Raw genomic sequence first — 17,186 nt, forward strand, 5'->3', positions numbered from 1 at the left:
CAGATTTGGACAAAGATTCCCAGAGTTCTTCTAAATACCAAAAAATACATGGCAAAAGTAGCTTGTGGTTTCCCAAATGGATTATATTTGGTAGAATTTTTCTAATTTTAAGATTTGTCTTAAATCTTTGGCACTTGATGTGTTATTGTTATTTTCATGTGACAAAAATCAATGAACAAGTAGCAATAATATTTTAATGAAAATGTTAAATACCCTAATTCTTTATTTTTTCTTAATTCTTTAATTTGGTTCCCTATACATGCTTACACATTGTACATTTTCTGAGTGTAATTTTATATTACACATAAATGCTGTAATTATGCATCTTGATACTTTTTCCTAGATTGTATATGATGGCATCAGATACATTATTGTTCCATGGTGCTTCATAGAGAGCTCTCTGAGTTGCAGTTAAATGGATTCTTGTATCACTGCTTTGTGAAGAGTACCTACACGGGGAGGTTAGTTGTAGGAACCGGCAGTTCTTGAGTCTGCTGAGTGAGGAAAAGATAGATGTCTCGCTGACCAGAGTTGTTTCACAAGTAAAATACATTAACAGATCAGCTTTTCATAAGAGAGGAACTCTGTGATTTGGAAAGGAAAATTATTGGTATTTGTCATTTCTCCTTAAAATAGTAAATATGTCTTCTTTCTTCCTCCTTCACCAGGTCAGTGTGTGTTTGGTGCCCTATTCTTTTATCACAAAAAAAAGAGGAAACATTGCAGTGAATGAAGATTCTTCTCCATTTTAGCACTACTTTTTCTACTGTAGTTGGCTTTTGAATGAGGATGACAATGGAAGAGATGAAGAATGAAGCTGAGACCACTTCCATGGTTTCTATGCCCCTTTATGCAGTCATGTATCCTGTGTTTAATGAGGTAAGTGGGTAAACATTTCATCATATGATCTCTGCAGTTCTTTAATGCTTGCTTCATTTATTTATCTGCTTGTTCTTTCATATAGCAAATATTAAATACTAGCATAAATGAACTCCATCTATATGTTAGACATTGTATCAGGGCATAACATGGTGAAAACAAAACCAAACAGATATGCCACTTCCCTCTGGAGGTTGCACCATGGTGAGAGAGATAGACATTGAATAAAGAACATAAATAATTATATAAATGAAAAATTGTAGTAAGTATTATGAAGCTTTTAAAAAGTGTATTAAGAAAGAAAATAGCAGGTGGAACCTATTTTAGGGGTCAGGACAGGCTTCACTGAAGAAGGGACATATATCCTAAGATCTGAAAGAGATAAGAGTTGAAGAGTTAAAGAAAAGTACGTTCTAGGTAGCCAGAATAGCAGGCACAGAGATTCTAGTAAGTTACTGTTGGTGGTGACAAAAAAATTTTTAACTGATATTTGGAAGATACCATTGCTTTGTATCTGGGTAAGGACATGATTGCTTTTTTATTTGAGGAATTATTTTGGATTTAATACATTTTTGGTTTTTCATTTAAGTTAATATACTATAGTATATAGAGAATTTTAGAGCTAGAAGTTCCTTAGAGATCATTTAATTAATCTCCTTTAATTGTGAGCTGAGGCTCTGATATATGAACTTATTTTCCTAAAATTACTTACGATTAAAATCAAATCTAGGTCACTGGACTCCAAATCCATTGGCTTCACCCTTTTTTAAAAATTTAATAATCAACTTTTGCTATTTTATTAATCTAATCAGCCTTTAACAACATTAACCTTTTTGTTGCTATTATAGTCTGGAAACCCATACCATTTCCAATGACTTTTCATCTCTTTTTGTAAAATATTTTTATTAGAGTAAAATTCTGAATTTCAAAACCATTTTTTGCACATTTTTGAGTTTGATTGCAGTTGATGTATTTTATGATCTTAAGTATTGGGGGTAGAGAGTAATACATTTACCCTCTTTGACATGAAATCCACAGACTTAGTTGCCAATTCAGACATAGATTTTGAAATTTCAAACACTGTCAAGTAGTGTTAGATTCAGCAACTGAAAGAGAAAATTCAAAATCGTGGCTTGGGTAAAAGTTTATTTCTCTGTTACACAAAAGATTCTGGAGGCAAGTGGTCCAGGGCTAGTGTCTTTATGACTCAGTGTCATCAGGAACTCAGGTTCCTATCTTCTGCTCCACCATCCTAGTGCTTGGCTTTTATTATCAATGTCAGCTTGGCATGCAGGACAGTTGCTGAAGCACATCCATCATGTCCAAAGTTGTTGTCTGAAAGGGGGAAAATGGGGTAGGGAGTAGTGTCCTGCTTCCTTAAAGTAGCCCTTTTGAAAGGCCTACACAAGATTTCCACTTACATTAAATTGGCAATAGCTTAGTTTCATAACCAAACCTAGCTGTAAAGGAGATTGGAAGATTTAGGAGTTTTGTTACTAAGGAGGAAGCATCTTTTGAAAAACCTACGATTATATTGCTACTATAGTAGCATTGGAGGTATTCTCTTAGGTCTGGTTATGCCCATCTGTGGCAGCTATGGCCAACACTCCAGTAATTAATTTCACCTTTTTTGTTCTGATACTTAAGTAGCTGTTGTTAGAAGCAAGTGCTTCCTGTCTGTTCAGTAAATATTCACTGAATGCCATCCATTTATTTGCTGAGTCCTCTGTTAGGGTCTGGAAATGTGTAGAAGAAAAAGCCAACATGCCTGTTCTGGAGAATCTATCAGAGAACACAGGTATTTAAGCAAATAAGTTTTTAATTTATCCTTGTACTGGAATTAGGTAAGGAGACAATGACTAAAAGCTAGTGAGTAACCTATCTTGGTAACAATTAGAGTTTGAACTTCTCAGGTATTCCAGAAACCATTATCATAATTCCACTCAGAGGTACTCCCTCTTTTCATGTCTGTATCTCTAAATTGATAGGTTATTGAGCAAAGTTTTTTGGGAAAATTTTTTGTATTTATCTGGTATTTTGAGTCTTTACTTGAAGGGAGGAGAACTTACATTGCAGAGCTTCAGTTTGATCCTCTGATTAATGAAAAAAAATGAGAAAGAAAAACTTTTGTTTTAACAATCTGAGTTGTCTTTTGAACCTTGACTTTGCAAAAGAATTATATAGAACGTGGGATTCCAGTAAAATTATTGGGATTAATATTAATATACCTTTTCTAATTTTATTCATGTGTAAGGGAAATTAACTTGAAACAAAAAGAAGTGGCCATGAGTGGACCAGTAAGTCTCTTCCATAAATAAAGGCAATGATTATCTCCAGATGAAATCTTAAAACATGTGGGTCAGTGGGCCCAGTATTAGACCACAATACCAGATGATTCATAGTTGGTCCAAGAATTAAATTGGTAGAAGTAAAGTTTGAAAATGAAGTGGCTGAACATGGTACACTGAGAGAGACCATAGCAAATTGGCGGAGTCTAATTTTCAAATTGAATTTACTGATCTAACATCATGATATCAAGCTTTTTTAAAAATTATTTTGGTCATGTATTAAAAAAAACATGTTCAGAACTCTACAGGGTTTTAGGAGTAGTGATGGTAATTAGTAAGTTTCTCTTTGATAGTGATGAAATCTAGGGCTTGATTTAGGAATGGAGTCAAATAATTACTGTGCCTTCAAATATGAAGTGTTTGATTAAAAATAATAAAATACTAGCATTATTCTTTGGTATTCTGGTGTAACATCTAAATAAGATACCTAATACCTAAAATTAATGTCTAACTGTGGTTCAGCCATGAATTTTTCTATAAATCTAATGGGGAATATTATATATTCAGTTTGGCTCTTATTCTGTGCTGTGCAGATTTAAAGATGAAAATGATTGTCATATTAATCTTCCAGAAAAGTAGTACCACCCTCGGGATGAATGTTTTACTCTGAAGCTAAATGATTCACTACATCTTGTCCACAATGTATTTTAAGAGTTAAAAAGCTTACTCGTTCTCATCTTAATATTAGATCCATGTTATCTTCAATGGTAGTCTAGAAATCATCTTTTAAAAGATTCTTAACTAATACGACATCCTTACACCTGGGGGAAATTTTAGTACTGTTACTCCAGCTTACAAGGCAAAGTTATTTATGGCATTCGGAGAGCTTGATGCTTGCTAAACTTAACAAAACTATGCCAAGACAGCTGAGAAGGAGTAGGCTTTTTGTTTAATCAGCTGCTGAGGAGTTCAGAGTCCAAGTATATTTCTGGTGTTGTAAATGTACTGTGAAATAGGTTGGCTGGTTACATTATGGAATAATGGGTTTCTAGAAACTTCACTCCAAGTCCTAGATCAGGTTCTCCTGTAACTATATTATTTCTCACTGATTCTTTGTATATGGAAGAAGAGAGTGCAGTGGCTCAGTTCTTCATTCCAGGGACAAAAAAGCTATGTATCTTCTTTCCTATGACCTTTTAGAGGAATTTTTTTCTGAAGCAACATGTTATATTTTGAGAAATAAACAATTTTGCAACTAAATGTGAATTTTAAATCACCACAGGTTTATATGTTTATTAATAAATTACACAAAAGTATGCCTCTGAATAAATAGTATTCTATTCAGAAGCTTCTAAAGCAGCTATTCTGTCAACCCTTGGCAGATGTGCAACTCTTAATTTTTCTTAGTAAGCAAATGAAAGCTAGGAATACTTGTTTTAACTTTACCCGCATATCTTATATATTTTTCTTATTGAAAACAAATCAGACCTCAGACTTTGAGCATAGTAATAAACATACTTCTCCATAATGAAGGTATGGATTTCACCTGGAATCCTACCATCCAGAGGTGATCATAGTTAACATTGTGGGTTTGAATTAGCTCTTCTACTTACTAGACTATATAATCTTGACTCAGTTTTCTTATCTGTTAAATGACTGTAATCAAATGTATACTTAATTCTCACAACAGCTCTGTGAAATAAATGAGTTAATGTAGTATAAAGTGTTTCCAGTAGTACCAGGCATGTGGTAAGTGTTAGCTATTACTGTTAAGGAGTCTTTCAAATAGATTTTCTGACAAAATTTTGAACATATTCTACAGTTTTGTGTACTTATAGGCAATGTTGTAATGGAATGTTTTTATAATAGGTGGTTCTGCTTACATTTTTGGCCAGATATCTTGGCAAACCCCAGCAACTGATTCTTTTAGAAACATTGAATGCCTGTGTACAAAACACAGCTGATTACATTTACTTTCTCTGTGGCAGCTCAAAAAATTATTCTCTGTGCTTTCTATCCTTCTGGCATGCTTGTTTTTGACCTGACTCACCTCATTCTCATTTGAATAACAAGAGATGTACCTGAAGTTTTTATTCTTATGGCTTGGGGAAATTTACTTTCTTTTTGAGAAAACAGGATCAATAGTCTTTGTGGAGGATGGGTAGGGAGAAGGCTGTCACCGTGGGAATAATCAAATCTTGCCTGATTCTGAGGAAGCAGATTTCTAGACAATTCAGAACCAGTTAACTTAATTATTTTGACCCTTAAAAAAACATTGTTGTGAAAGCAAGAGTCTTCAAAACCTAAGCAAACAAAGGGCTAAATTTTTTTTTTTATTTTTATTAATGGGTTAAGGAAATTAGCTTGATGCTGAAAAGTATAGGAGTGAACTCAAAATTTTAGAGAGAATAATACCATAAGTGAACTCTCTATGGAATTGAAATTTTGTGTAAGATTTTAAAATAACATTTCATTTATATAAATGAAACAAAGTAAATTTGACAAATTTGCAATTGATAGTAAGTATCTTAGAAGGTATCAAGAATAAGCTGCAGAAGGAGCTCACAAAACTGGGAGTAGGCAGAATGTGAGGTTGAGGCGAGACCTAATAAAGCTCACTCAGCCTGTCCATTCCCTCCCCATGTGCTTCAGAGGCAGTTTTTGTCTCCTTTTAGGTGAGATGAAATATTATGTACCCTTATCTCTCTCATTCTCTTATTTTTCCTTACTCTTTTACTGGTGACATGGAAGTCTTTAATAGTTAAAGGCCAACCAGTGCCTCTCCCTGTGCCAGTATCCATTAATGCATGGTGCAGTCATATATTCCTCCTTCACTGGACCCAAAAGATGGTACATGTGCTGTCATTTACTACTAAGAAAATTATTGCATTGGTTCTTTAAAGATACCCCAGGCAAAGATTGTTAACCCCAAAACTCAGAGAGAGCTGGACTCAGTAAAAATATTGGAAACAAAATTTAAATCCTTTTCTGTTCTAAACTTCACATAAAATCATTACACCTATGTGTTACCAATCCTGAAGAAAACCCTAAGTGGGAGAACTTCCAGGGAAGATGATTTTAAGAGGCCAAGCCACATTCTTTAACTCCAGTTCAGATCCATCCCATCTTCATGAAGACTTTTCTTTCTACTTTAGCTGATGGTGATCCCACCACTTTTAACATAGCTGCTTGCTTAAATTGATCTTCTGAGGTTCCAGGACTATAGTCTATTTCTTTGTATTTCTTGTCGTTGACTTCCTTGCATGTGGTAGAACCTCAAGAACATGTTGGTCCTTAAAGAACCAGCAGTTAAAGAGACTTCAATGTGGAAGGAGTGAGTATAGGGAGTTAGGGTGGCATTAGTGGCTTGTGTGCAGGATCTGGAGCCAGACAGATCTGATATGAATCCTGTCTCTGTACTTAATACCTGTTAACATTGGATAGATAGATTTATACAGAGTTTCTTCCCCTGTAAAATGGAGATGATACCTACAGATTTATGATGAGGATTAGAGATATTCTATATAAAGATACTCCATATAAAGTCTATAATACATACTTAGTAATAAAGGGTAGCTGTTATTGGGATAGTATTATCACACCTGCTACTGTCGTCAAAGGCACTGATAAGATGAACATAATTTTGTCAAATCATATATCACAAGTGAGAAGCCTAATAGAGAAGCCCTTTTTAATACGGGAGATAACATATCTTGCTGCCTAAGTAGTACAGGCTGAATTTATCAATATATTTAAGAACAATTTGATAAAATTGTGGATGAGAGATTAAATTCAATTCAAACAGTACCCACTGTTTGTGCCTATATGCCTGGTACTGCCTTGGGCAGTATGGGTACTATATGAGTAAGAAAGCCTGTTGGGTTTATTGTAAGACGTGTGGGTATATGTAGTCATGTGCTGCATAATGTTTCTGTCAGCAATGAACTTTGTATATGATTGTCCCATAAGATTATAATGGAGCTGAAAAATTTATATCATCTAGTGATGTTTAAGTGTTGTAACATTGTAGCAATGTTTAGATATATTTATATACACAAATACCACTGTGGTAGACTATTCACTACAGCGGTATGCTGTACAAGTTTGTAGCCTAGGCATGATAGGCTGTATGCCATATAGCCTTGGTGTGTTGTAGGCTGTACCATCTAGGTTTATGTAAGTACACTCTATGATGTTTGCACAATGACAAAATCGCCTAATGATGCATTTCTCAGAACATATCCCTGTCCTTAAATGATGCATAACTGCAATATATCCCAAAATGACTCCCAGCAGAGTTCTGGTGAAGTACTTCACAGCTCACAGATTTTTGATTTAGTATATGTCTGACCTTCGTGTGACTTCCTCTTTTTTGGTAAAATATATATATATATATATATATATATGTAAACTTACTCTAGAAATCTAGAGATGTTGGTATATATCTTGTATGATTTTATTGGCTATTCACTAACTTTTATGGGCATCTTACTATCCTTGACCTTTTTATATACCTGTGATGGCCAGTACAGAATGAGTTAATAATGCTGATACTTGAAGGCACACATCTGACTCAGACATTTGACTTGTTGAAAGAAGTTAGAGTGAGGTGTAAACTCAAATAAGGAAATGGGTTTCTATAAGAATGGAAACATTCATCCTATTTGTCCCTACCTCTGTTGCATGACAAGAACTTGAGACCCAATGACCTGTATTGTTATGTCAATCTTAAGTAGTATTCATTATAATTACATCAGTTACATAGGAGTAGAGAACTTTTTTCATTTTTGGAAACATACTTTTGTTAATTTAAAAAACTACTTATATAGTTACTTCTTTGCTGTATTTGTGTACTGGGCTCCTTGTGCTTTCCCTTTTACCTACTGAGGCAATATTAGATTTTATAAGATTTGTAGAAACCAAGTTAACTGTTAAAGCTAAATGGTTTATTGTTTTTTGAGAGATGAATTATTTTAGTAGATTTTTATTTTGGTTTGTGTTTATGGTGAATAATTCATAGGGAGATATGTTTCTTGGCATTTCTAACTGTCTTATTTAAAAAATAAATTGATTTAAAGTGTTGGAGATCCTGTAGGGGATTGTGTGTGAGTGAGAGTGTGTGTGTGTGTGTGTGTGTGTGTGTCATTTCTGAAGCAAAACATACACTTTCATTGCCTTAAGCGAGGACTATTTATTGCATAATATGATATGTGTTCATAAGGTTTTTGTAGAAATATTCTACTTGTGTAAAAATCTATGAAGGTTACATTATTTTCCAACATTTAATATTATCCCAAATAAAAATGTATATACAGTTTTATTTAGTTAACTAGCTCAATCCTTAGGGATTGAGGAAATCAGAATTTAACTGAAGCTAGTTATTTTTAAGCCTGGCAGTTAACTCTTCAACAAATGGAGTTATTGTTATAAAATTCTGTGCCTCCTTTGGTTCACTGAAAACTGAATTATATAAAGTATGTAATAAGGACATTTATCTTTTGAAATTATAAGCTTCACATATTTGATATAAAAATTGTAAACATTTGGATTGAACTTTTGTTTCAGTATTTTAGATAACCATTTCTTTATCCGGATGATATAGAGGACAGATAAGCATCTCTGAATTCCAGATGATACAAGTCTTCAATTTGAGAACCAAACAAACCTTTTATCAGCACTATTTGCAAGTTAATAAAATAGACTAATCTTAGCTTAATCCCTGTCTGAGGGATTGAAAATCAATTAAAAAGGAATAAGGTAGTAAATAGAAAGAATCAAAAAAACAAATCTTTTCCTTATGTCGGTCATTTTAAATTCATCACACACGCACACTTGCCATGATTTGCCCAGCAAAACAATAGCTGTGGCAAGAAAGCATTGAGAGTTTAAACTTGAACCCTATTTTCAATAATTTAGATAAATGTGTTTATTTTTTCTATAAGGACTTATGTTGTTGTTACTTTGTACTTAAATCTAGTTTTAAGGTAAAGTGAATCTTACTCTTTAAAAAAGTAATAAATGAATAGATGATTTTTCATGTTTTCCATTGAAAATCTTAGCCTACTTGAAGAATTATGGTGATTTGCAATTATTAACAAGTATTTTTATTGATTAAAGGATGGATATATCAATATGATTACTACAGAATGGATTATCAGAAATGTACTTTTCTTAAGAAAATTGATACTAATGATTTTAAATTTTTATTGCAGCTAGAACGAGTAAATCTGTCTGCAGCTCAGACACTGAGAGCCGCTTTCATTAAGGTGAGGTGCAAATAATTTATTATGATTAAAGCATATGTTATTTATAAATCTATATACTATGTAATGGTTGCCAGTTTATTTTCATTTAATGAAAACCTTTTAAGTCTTCTTATGCCCGTTTTATTGTACTCCGTAAAGCTTAAAACACTTCCCAAAGGTGAACTGGAACAAATGCTGTTTCCTTAGTATTCATCTTTTCATTGCTTTGTGCTTTTGAAACTCACTGCTTCAGAGTGTTCTCTTTAACTTTATATTATGTTTTCGAATTCTTTTTTTTTTTTTTTTAGTCTTTGACTTGTTAAAAATTTATTTGTAAAATTATAACTTGAAAAGGTGTTCTTCATATTGTTTAATTATAGAACATAAGTATAAAAAAACAGTGTTCCTGAGTGGGAAAATAATACCTTCATATTATTAATATGATGGATTAAGGAGAATACACAGTTAAGTCACTCAGAATGGTTGTTTTCATTGTCTTCAGACCTGAGCTGTTCTGTTCATGGATTTTTACTAGCCACATGGTGCTGTTGAGCACATATGATATAACTAGTTCAAATTGAGATGTGTTCAAACTATAAAATACAGATTTTGAAGATTTCACACAATAAAAAGAAAGTAAAATATCTCAGTAATAGGTATTTTATATTGATTACATGTTGAAATAATATTTTGGATGTATTAGTAAGATAATTTCACCTGTTTTTCCTTTTTTTTTTTTTTTTTTTTTTACTTTTTTTAATTGTGAACACTAGAAAACTTGAAATTATATAGGTGGCTCATATTTGTTGCTCACATTATATTTCTATTGGACAGCCCTACTCTAGAGACTTATTGTACATGTTGGGTGCATTCTTTAATATAAAACTTTATCTGCCCCTCCACCTCAAATGTTTTAATTCTTATTTGTGAGTTTGTTCCTATCAGTAGCTAAAATAACTTATTTGTCAGATAAAATATTTTAATGTTTAAATGTGGAATAAATTTATAATGAAGTTTTATTGGAGTTGAAGCTATAAATCCATTTAGCTTAATTTCTTTTTATGACACATAGGATTAGTTAATTGATACCACTGTTAACTGGTAGCATAGGTAATGTCACTAGACATCTCTCTTATATCACCACAAAAATTTACATTATATACGTTGAAATAGAATTTTTTTGATGTGTTTAATACCCTGTGGTTCAGTGTGTGCATAAATATTTACTAGTTCATTAAAATACATCCTGCACAATTATTGACTTAATGAAGAAAATTAATGAAGCAATACCATAATCAGTTTTGTTGTTGTTTTCTTCTTTGAGCATCAGTTTGGTTTTGGGATGGCATATTTGGTCACTAAGGAGGCATGGCAGTGACTATCTTAAGCATTTTTGTGGCTGAAGAAAAGAAGGAAAAGTGATCTTCTGCACTGTATAGTATCTGCAAGGCATAAGACAATTTTTCAGTTTTCCTGATACCAAGAACAGAGAGAAATTTGTCCTGTGAGTCTTCATAAAAAGGACCTTTTCTGAAGGAGTAGATGACATCTTCAATGATATTCATAAAAGAGATAAAATAATGAATTTTCTAAGGCTTTTTCTTGTAACATATAAGCTGATTATTTAATGTTGAAGTACAATTATGTGACTATGATAGATCTGCTTTGATTCATGCATAAATCTTCTTATCCACAGTACTGATTCTTAATTGAAGGTAGTAGAAGTTATTTTGGAGGAAAACAAATTAACCAATTTTGCATTCATTTATTTTTAATTATCACATTTAATTTCTTAAATTTCAAATGAAATTGAAGGGGTATATGTGTTTAAAAAAAATGAAGATTTTTGTTTTTTAAACTATAACCTTTTTGAAAAATATGAAAAAAGCCTCATCAGTTAGAAGATCTTTTACATCCATGTTTCCAGTTCTTGGTCCACAGCAATGGTAATTTTATCAAACTTTGTTATTTGGAGAAGAGGACTAAAGTAATTTTTCTCAAGATAAAATAGTACTTTTGAATATTATGTTTTAACATATACTGTTGACCCTTGAACAATGTGGGGGTTAGGTGTGCCAACCCCTTACACAGTCAAAAACCAGAGTATAACTTTTGACTACCCCAAAACTTAACTACTAATAGTCTATTATTGACCAGAGGTATTACCAGTGACATGAACAACACATATTTTATATGTTACATGTATATATACTGTATTTTTGTAGTAAAGTAAGTTAGAGAAAAGAAAATGTTTTTAAGAAATCATAAGGAAGAGAAAATATACTTACTATTCATTTAGTGGAAGTGAGTTGTAAAGATTTTTACTCACGTTGTATTCACATTAAGTAGGCTGAGGAGGAGGAGGAAGAGCAGTAGCAGAGGAGGTGAAAGGGGAGGCAGGTGAGGCAGGCACACTTCGTATAACTTTATGAAAATGCATCATAATTTCTGTCTGACTTTTTGCTTTTTCATATCTGTAAAAATGTTTCTATATGGTACCAATTCATGTTTCACCATTTGCTTTAGTTTCAGTGCCTGTATTATAGAACAGTCCATGTTGTAAAAGAAGTCAAACAGTCTTGAATAATCAGAATTCTTGTGCCAGATTGTCCAGTGTCACTTTGTTTTCTGGCATTGCTGCTTTTACATCTTCATCATCATCTGGCACTGTTTCAGAAGCACTCATCTGCACCAGGTCATCTTCTGTCATTCCTCTGGTGTGGTGCCTGTCAGCTCTTGAATTTCTCGAAGATCCATTTCTTGAAAACCTTCACCCCCTACCTTTTTGCTATATCCACAGTATCTTTCATGATTTCCTTGAGTGGCTCTGTTACAGATCCTATGAAGTCATGTACAACATCTGGGCACAAGTTTTCTTCAGGAATTTATATTGTTTCGAGCTCAATGGCTTTCGTGGCTTTTTCTGTAACAATGGCATCTTCAATGGTGTAATCCTTCCAGACTTTGATGATCTTCTATCAGGGTTCTCTTACATAGCATTGACAGTCCTTTCCCCAGAGTGCTGTATGTAAAGAGTACCTTTAGCTTTAAAGGAACTTAGGATCTAGAAGCTCAATAAGAGATGTATTTGGGGGGCAAGTAGATACTTCAGCATCTTTGGTGTTGATCTCATGGGGTTCTGGGTGGCCAGGGGAATTGTCCAATATCAGAAGAACTTTAGAAGGCAGTCTCTTACTGGCAGGGTGCTTCCTTACTTCAAGGACAAAAAGCATCCATGCAACCAATCCAGAAAAAGGGTTTTTATTGTCCAGGCCTTCTTTTTGTACAACTACAAGACTGGCAGCTGGCATTTGTTGATCTTTTCTCCGTCAAGGCACGGGAGTTAGTAGCTTTATAGATAAGGGCAGTCCTGATCACAAACCTGGCCACATTTGTGTAAGAAAATTGAGTTAGCCTATCCCTGCCTGCCTTAATCCTGGTGCTCTCTCTCTTTATTCCTAATAAATGTCCTTTGTGGCTTTTTTGCCCCTCCCCCCCTTTTCAGGTTAAAGCACTTTTATCTGTATAAAAACCTGTTCAGTTATCTTTTCTTCTCAGTGATTTTCTCCATGGCATCTGGGGACTTATCTGCTGCCTCTTGGTCAGCAGAAGCTACTTCTGTTATCTTGATATTTTTTAAGCTAAACCTCTTTGTAAAATTATCAAACCATCCTTTGCCAGCAAAAAATTCTCCAGCTTTAGATCCTTCATCTTCCTTTTGATTTAAGTTGCCATATAATGACTTTACTTTTTCTCAAATCATATTAGGGTCTACAGGTATGCCTTTCTTAGAGCAGTTCAGCACCCAAATAAAAGCTGCATTTTCAATATTAGATAAAAAGGTATTTGGTATAAAGTACAAGGTTTTTGTGTCTGCTGGTATGGCTGCAGTGGCGGCTTCATAAATTTTCTTTTCTATTTTTGTAATGTCCTTACACTGGATTCATTTATCTTGAAATGGAAGGTAATTGTAGCTGCAGACTTCGATCTATGGAACATATCAAACAATCCAGCTTTTTCTTGTAATGTCATAACTTTTCTCTGTTTCTTGGGAGCACTTCCAGCATCACTAGTGGCATTTCATATGGATCCCATGGTGTTATTCAAGGTTTACAGTATTCCACCAAACATGATGAAATATATGTGAGAACTGTGAGAGATTAATTTGTACTGGAGAGATGAACTGATCATCACATGGTGATGATTAAAGTCACACGGCATTTTAAGTGTATACTGGTAACACGTGAGCTCACCATAATAGCAAATTTACATATGCAATACGTACTATGGCTAATTTTATGCAGTTATGATTTAATACTGCATCTTTCTTTATGTTTATTTATATTTCTACTGCAAATGGTGCCATATACATTCTATAAGTGTTTGTGTGTGTTTTGATAAATTTTAACTTTTTATAATTTGTGTATATTTTATGGTAGTAAATGATAAAATTGACTAGTATTTACATAATTTTATGTATTCATGACATATCTTTTTCTTAATGTTTTTGATACTTTTAGTCTATGAGCTTTGTCTGCAAGTTTTTGAAATTGTCACAGATCTTCAAAATTTTTTTCAATATTTTTGTATAAAAAAATCTGCATATAAGTATACTCACACAGTTCAAACCGCTGTTGTTCAAGGGTCAACTATATTCTTCTTGGTTTCCTGTCCCCTTTATTCCCTCTGAGAGGTTCTGATAGGTTGTCTTGTCTCCCAGGTTGAGAGTGTATGGTATTGCCCTTTGGGATATTTTTCTATCTCAACTGGATTCTTTTCAAAGATTGGACATCCACCAAGTTCAGTGTTGTATTCCGAGGGAAAACCTCGAGGTGTAGGTAGTTACAGAGTCTCTGATTTAAGAGCAGATCTATTTGTTTTGTCAATCTGAGGCTTTGGGTAAATTTAAGTATTTAAAATAAGAAGTAAATAGCGTAACCAGGACTTTAGCCAGAAGATACTAAGACTGCTATTCCCAAATAATGTGCCTAGGCACCTTGGGGGCCTATAGCAAACTCAGAGTGGTGTCATGAAAGAGTTTAAAAATTTGAGTAAATACAGTGATGCTCAACATCTATTTGATACGGCATGAACTCCTAAGCTAGATTGCAATTTCATCTTTGTGAAGCTGGACTTTTAGCTTCTACTATGATAAGAAGGAAGTACCACAAGAAAATCAATGTGCAAGAAGAAATGACAATGGCAGGGTTCAATCTAAATTTAATGTTTGAGAAATTGTGCAATGCCCAGTAGACATGTCATATATCCTAGTAATAAGTAGCCATGGTTATTTAAGAATGAAATAAAATATTTTTCTTCCATTTTATGTACATATATTTTTAAGGCTAAGTTGTTAGGAAACAGTACTTACTAAGTTATTTGGACCTAATTACTTAAACACCATTATTAAGTATGTCTTTTGGGCATTGTGAATTGAGAAAGGGACCTCTGCCAGACTTTTGTAATGCTCTAGCTTAGGCATTTTGGGGCCCCAGACCAACTGGTTGTTGAGACTTTGTTCTCAGATTTTCTGCACTTCATTCTTTTTTTTTTTTTTTTTTTTTTGAGACAGAGTCTCACTCTGTTGCCCAGGCTAGAGTGAGTGCCGTGGCGTCAGCCTAACTCACAGCAACCTCAAACTCCTGGGCTCAAGCGATCCTCCTGTCTCAGCCTCCCGAGTAGTTGGGACTACAGGCATGCACCACCATGCCCGGCTAATTTTTTTCTATATATATTTTTAGCTGTCCATATAATTTCTTTCTATTTTTAGTAGAGATGGGGTCTCGCTCTTGCTCAGGCTGGTCTCGAACTCCTGAGCTCAAACGATCCGCCCACCTCGGCCTCCCAGAGTGCTAGGATTACAGGCGTGAGCCACCGCGCCCGGCCTGCACTTCATTCTTTCAGTACCTTTCTGTAGCTTAATTAGAGAGAGATTTTTTTGCTGGCATTCCTTGCCAGCACATACAGAGAATGCACCCTTGTCCCCCAAGATAATTCATTGTGTAGGTAGATTTAATGCTAGAGATGGAGGATAAACCACTATTACCAAATAGTACCTTGTATGTAATTTTGTGGCACTTCACCAAATTAATATTAAGTCACATCTTAAGCCATATTTGGACAGCTTTTCTTTTAAAGGCAACTTCTTTTTAAAAAATAGATTCTATCTTGAATATATCCATGGAAGGAAAAGTCAAAATAGACTGTAAAAGAATGAGATCTAGTCAGACACGCTTTATTGTTATTAATCGTCTATCAAAATGATTTTCCTGAATAGCTTTTGACGGCAGTTAAAATGATCTCAGGATTGAGATAAATGTGGGTATTTTCTTTTCTCATTTCATTCCACAACCTTTCAGTTTTTGATACTTGAGATCTAATGGGAAACAAGATGTTATAATGGAAAGAGCAATAGGAACAGAGGAAAACTGGATCTGCACTGATAGAGGAATTGAAGAAACAGAGGTTAAGTCTGCTTGACACACAAGGAAGCAAAAGTATTGCCATCTGATTAAGATCATAAATTGTTTCTATTTGCTTTTTACTATCAGAGCAAAAAAGAAAGGAAATCATCAGCATGCTGATTAAAATTGGCAGGCATTCTAAAGGAAACAAACTTCAAGTATGATTACAGAATTTAAAAAATAACAAAATAGGACAAAGTTACTGGGGAAAATTGAAATCTGAAAATTAACTTTGGTAAACTCAGAACTCTGCTCAGTTGAAATGGCTAGATTTCAGTGCCCTAGGGAATTTAAGTAACATAGAACCAATGGAAACTCATTAGTGAGACAAGCTCAGAAGGTAGTAAAAGGATTAATGATGTTCTGGCAACTAGTGAAGGAAATAGTCTTGTTACAAAAATAGGAAATGAAAATCATTGTGTGGGAAAATAGTTCAGAGATTATATAACTTCAGTAAAACCTGAAAAAGAAACTCTGTTTTGTTTTGGTTTTCTGGCATTCTGTTAATTTAAATGCAAAGAATCTGCAAAATACCGATAAGGATCTTAAGTTGAGATATTAGCTAATATAAAAAGCTAAAAATCTTCAATATATATAAACTAATAAGAAGAATAATTGATGAGTTACCAAAATATATACAGTCTTTATTTCTATCTTTGTCAAGTATTTTATGTTCAAATGGAAAATGGAACCATGGTCATAGTAAAAAGTTACTGATGAAGAAGCTCTAACAAAACGTTAGTGAATACCACACCTGCTTTAATTTACAAAGATTCCTGCCCTTCTTAGTTACCGGTCTAAGAAGTTCCCAACAGGTTCTAAACAATTAAATTTTGGTTTTAAAATACTGATTCCAAATCTATATTTCAAAACTAGCTTTCTCTTTCTTATAGGCTGAAAAAGAAAATCCAGGTCTCACACAAGACATCATTATGAAAATTTTAGAGAAAAAAAGCGTAGAAATTAACTTCACGGAATCCCTTCTTCGTATGGCAGCTGATGATGTAGAAGGTATCAGAAAGAACCTTATTTAGTTTTATAATTGTTGAAAAGCACTTTTTCTAAATCACTATTACTTGACAAAAAGATCTTCCTCCCCTCCCCTTTTCTCCCTTTCCTTCACTCTTCTTATTTCTTACGATGATGATGATGATGATGACGACGACGACAATGATGATAGTGGAAACAAATCTGTGTAAAATCAAAAAATAATTCTTGTTTTTATTCTATATTTGTGAGATTTAGTTAATTGAAGTAAAAGTTTTGTTTATGCTACATGCATTGATTTCTTCCCCATTTGTATGATGTTT

At 33.7% G+C, this 17,186-nt stretch overlaps 1 protein-coding gene across 5 annotated transcripts in view; it reads left to right on the forward strand.

Annotated features, from left to right (window-relative positions):
- Nucleotides 1–17,186, forward strand: part of PDCD10 (programmed cell death 10) — a 74,083-nt gene that overhangs the window by 45,485 nt on the left and 11,412 nt on the right. For all 5 annotated transcript variants that reach the window (XM_069472972.1, XM_069472968.1, XM_069472970.1 and 2 more), the window contains 3 exons: nt 669–879; nt 9,380–9,433; nt 16,770–16,887. In XM_069472972.1, coding sequence (XP_069329073.1) covers nt 784–879; nt 9,380–9,433; nt 16,770–16,887 — 268 coding nt within the window. In that variant the 5' untranslated portion in view covers nt 669–783. The remainder of the gene's footprint in view (nt 1–668; nt 880–9,379; nt 9,434–16,769; nt 16,888–17,186) is intronic.

The sequence above is a fragment of the Eulemur rufifrons genome, chromosome 7 (assembly GCF_041146395.1).
Source record: "Eulemur rufifrons isolate Redbay chromosome 7, OSU_ERuf_1, whole genome shotgun sequence".
NCBI lineage: Eukaryota > Metazoa > Chordata > Mammalia > Primates > Lemuridae > Eulemur > Eulemur rufifrons.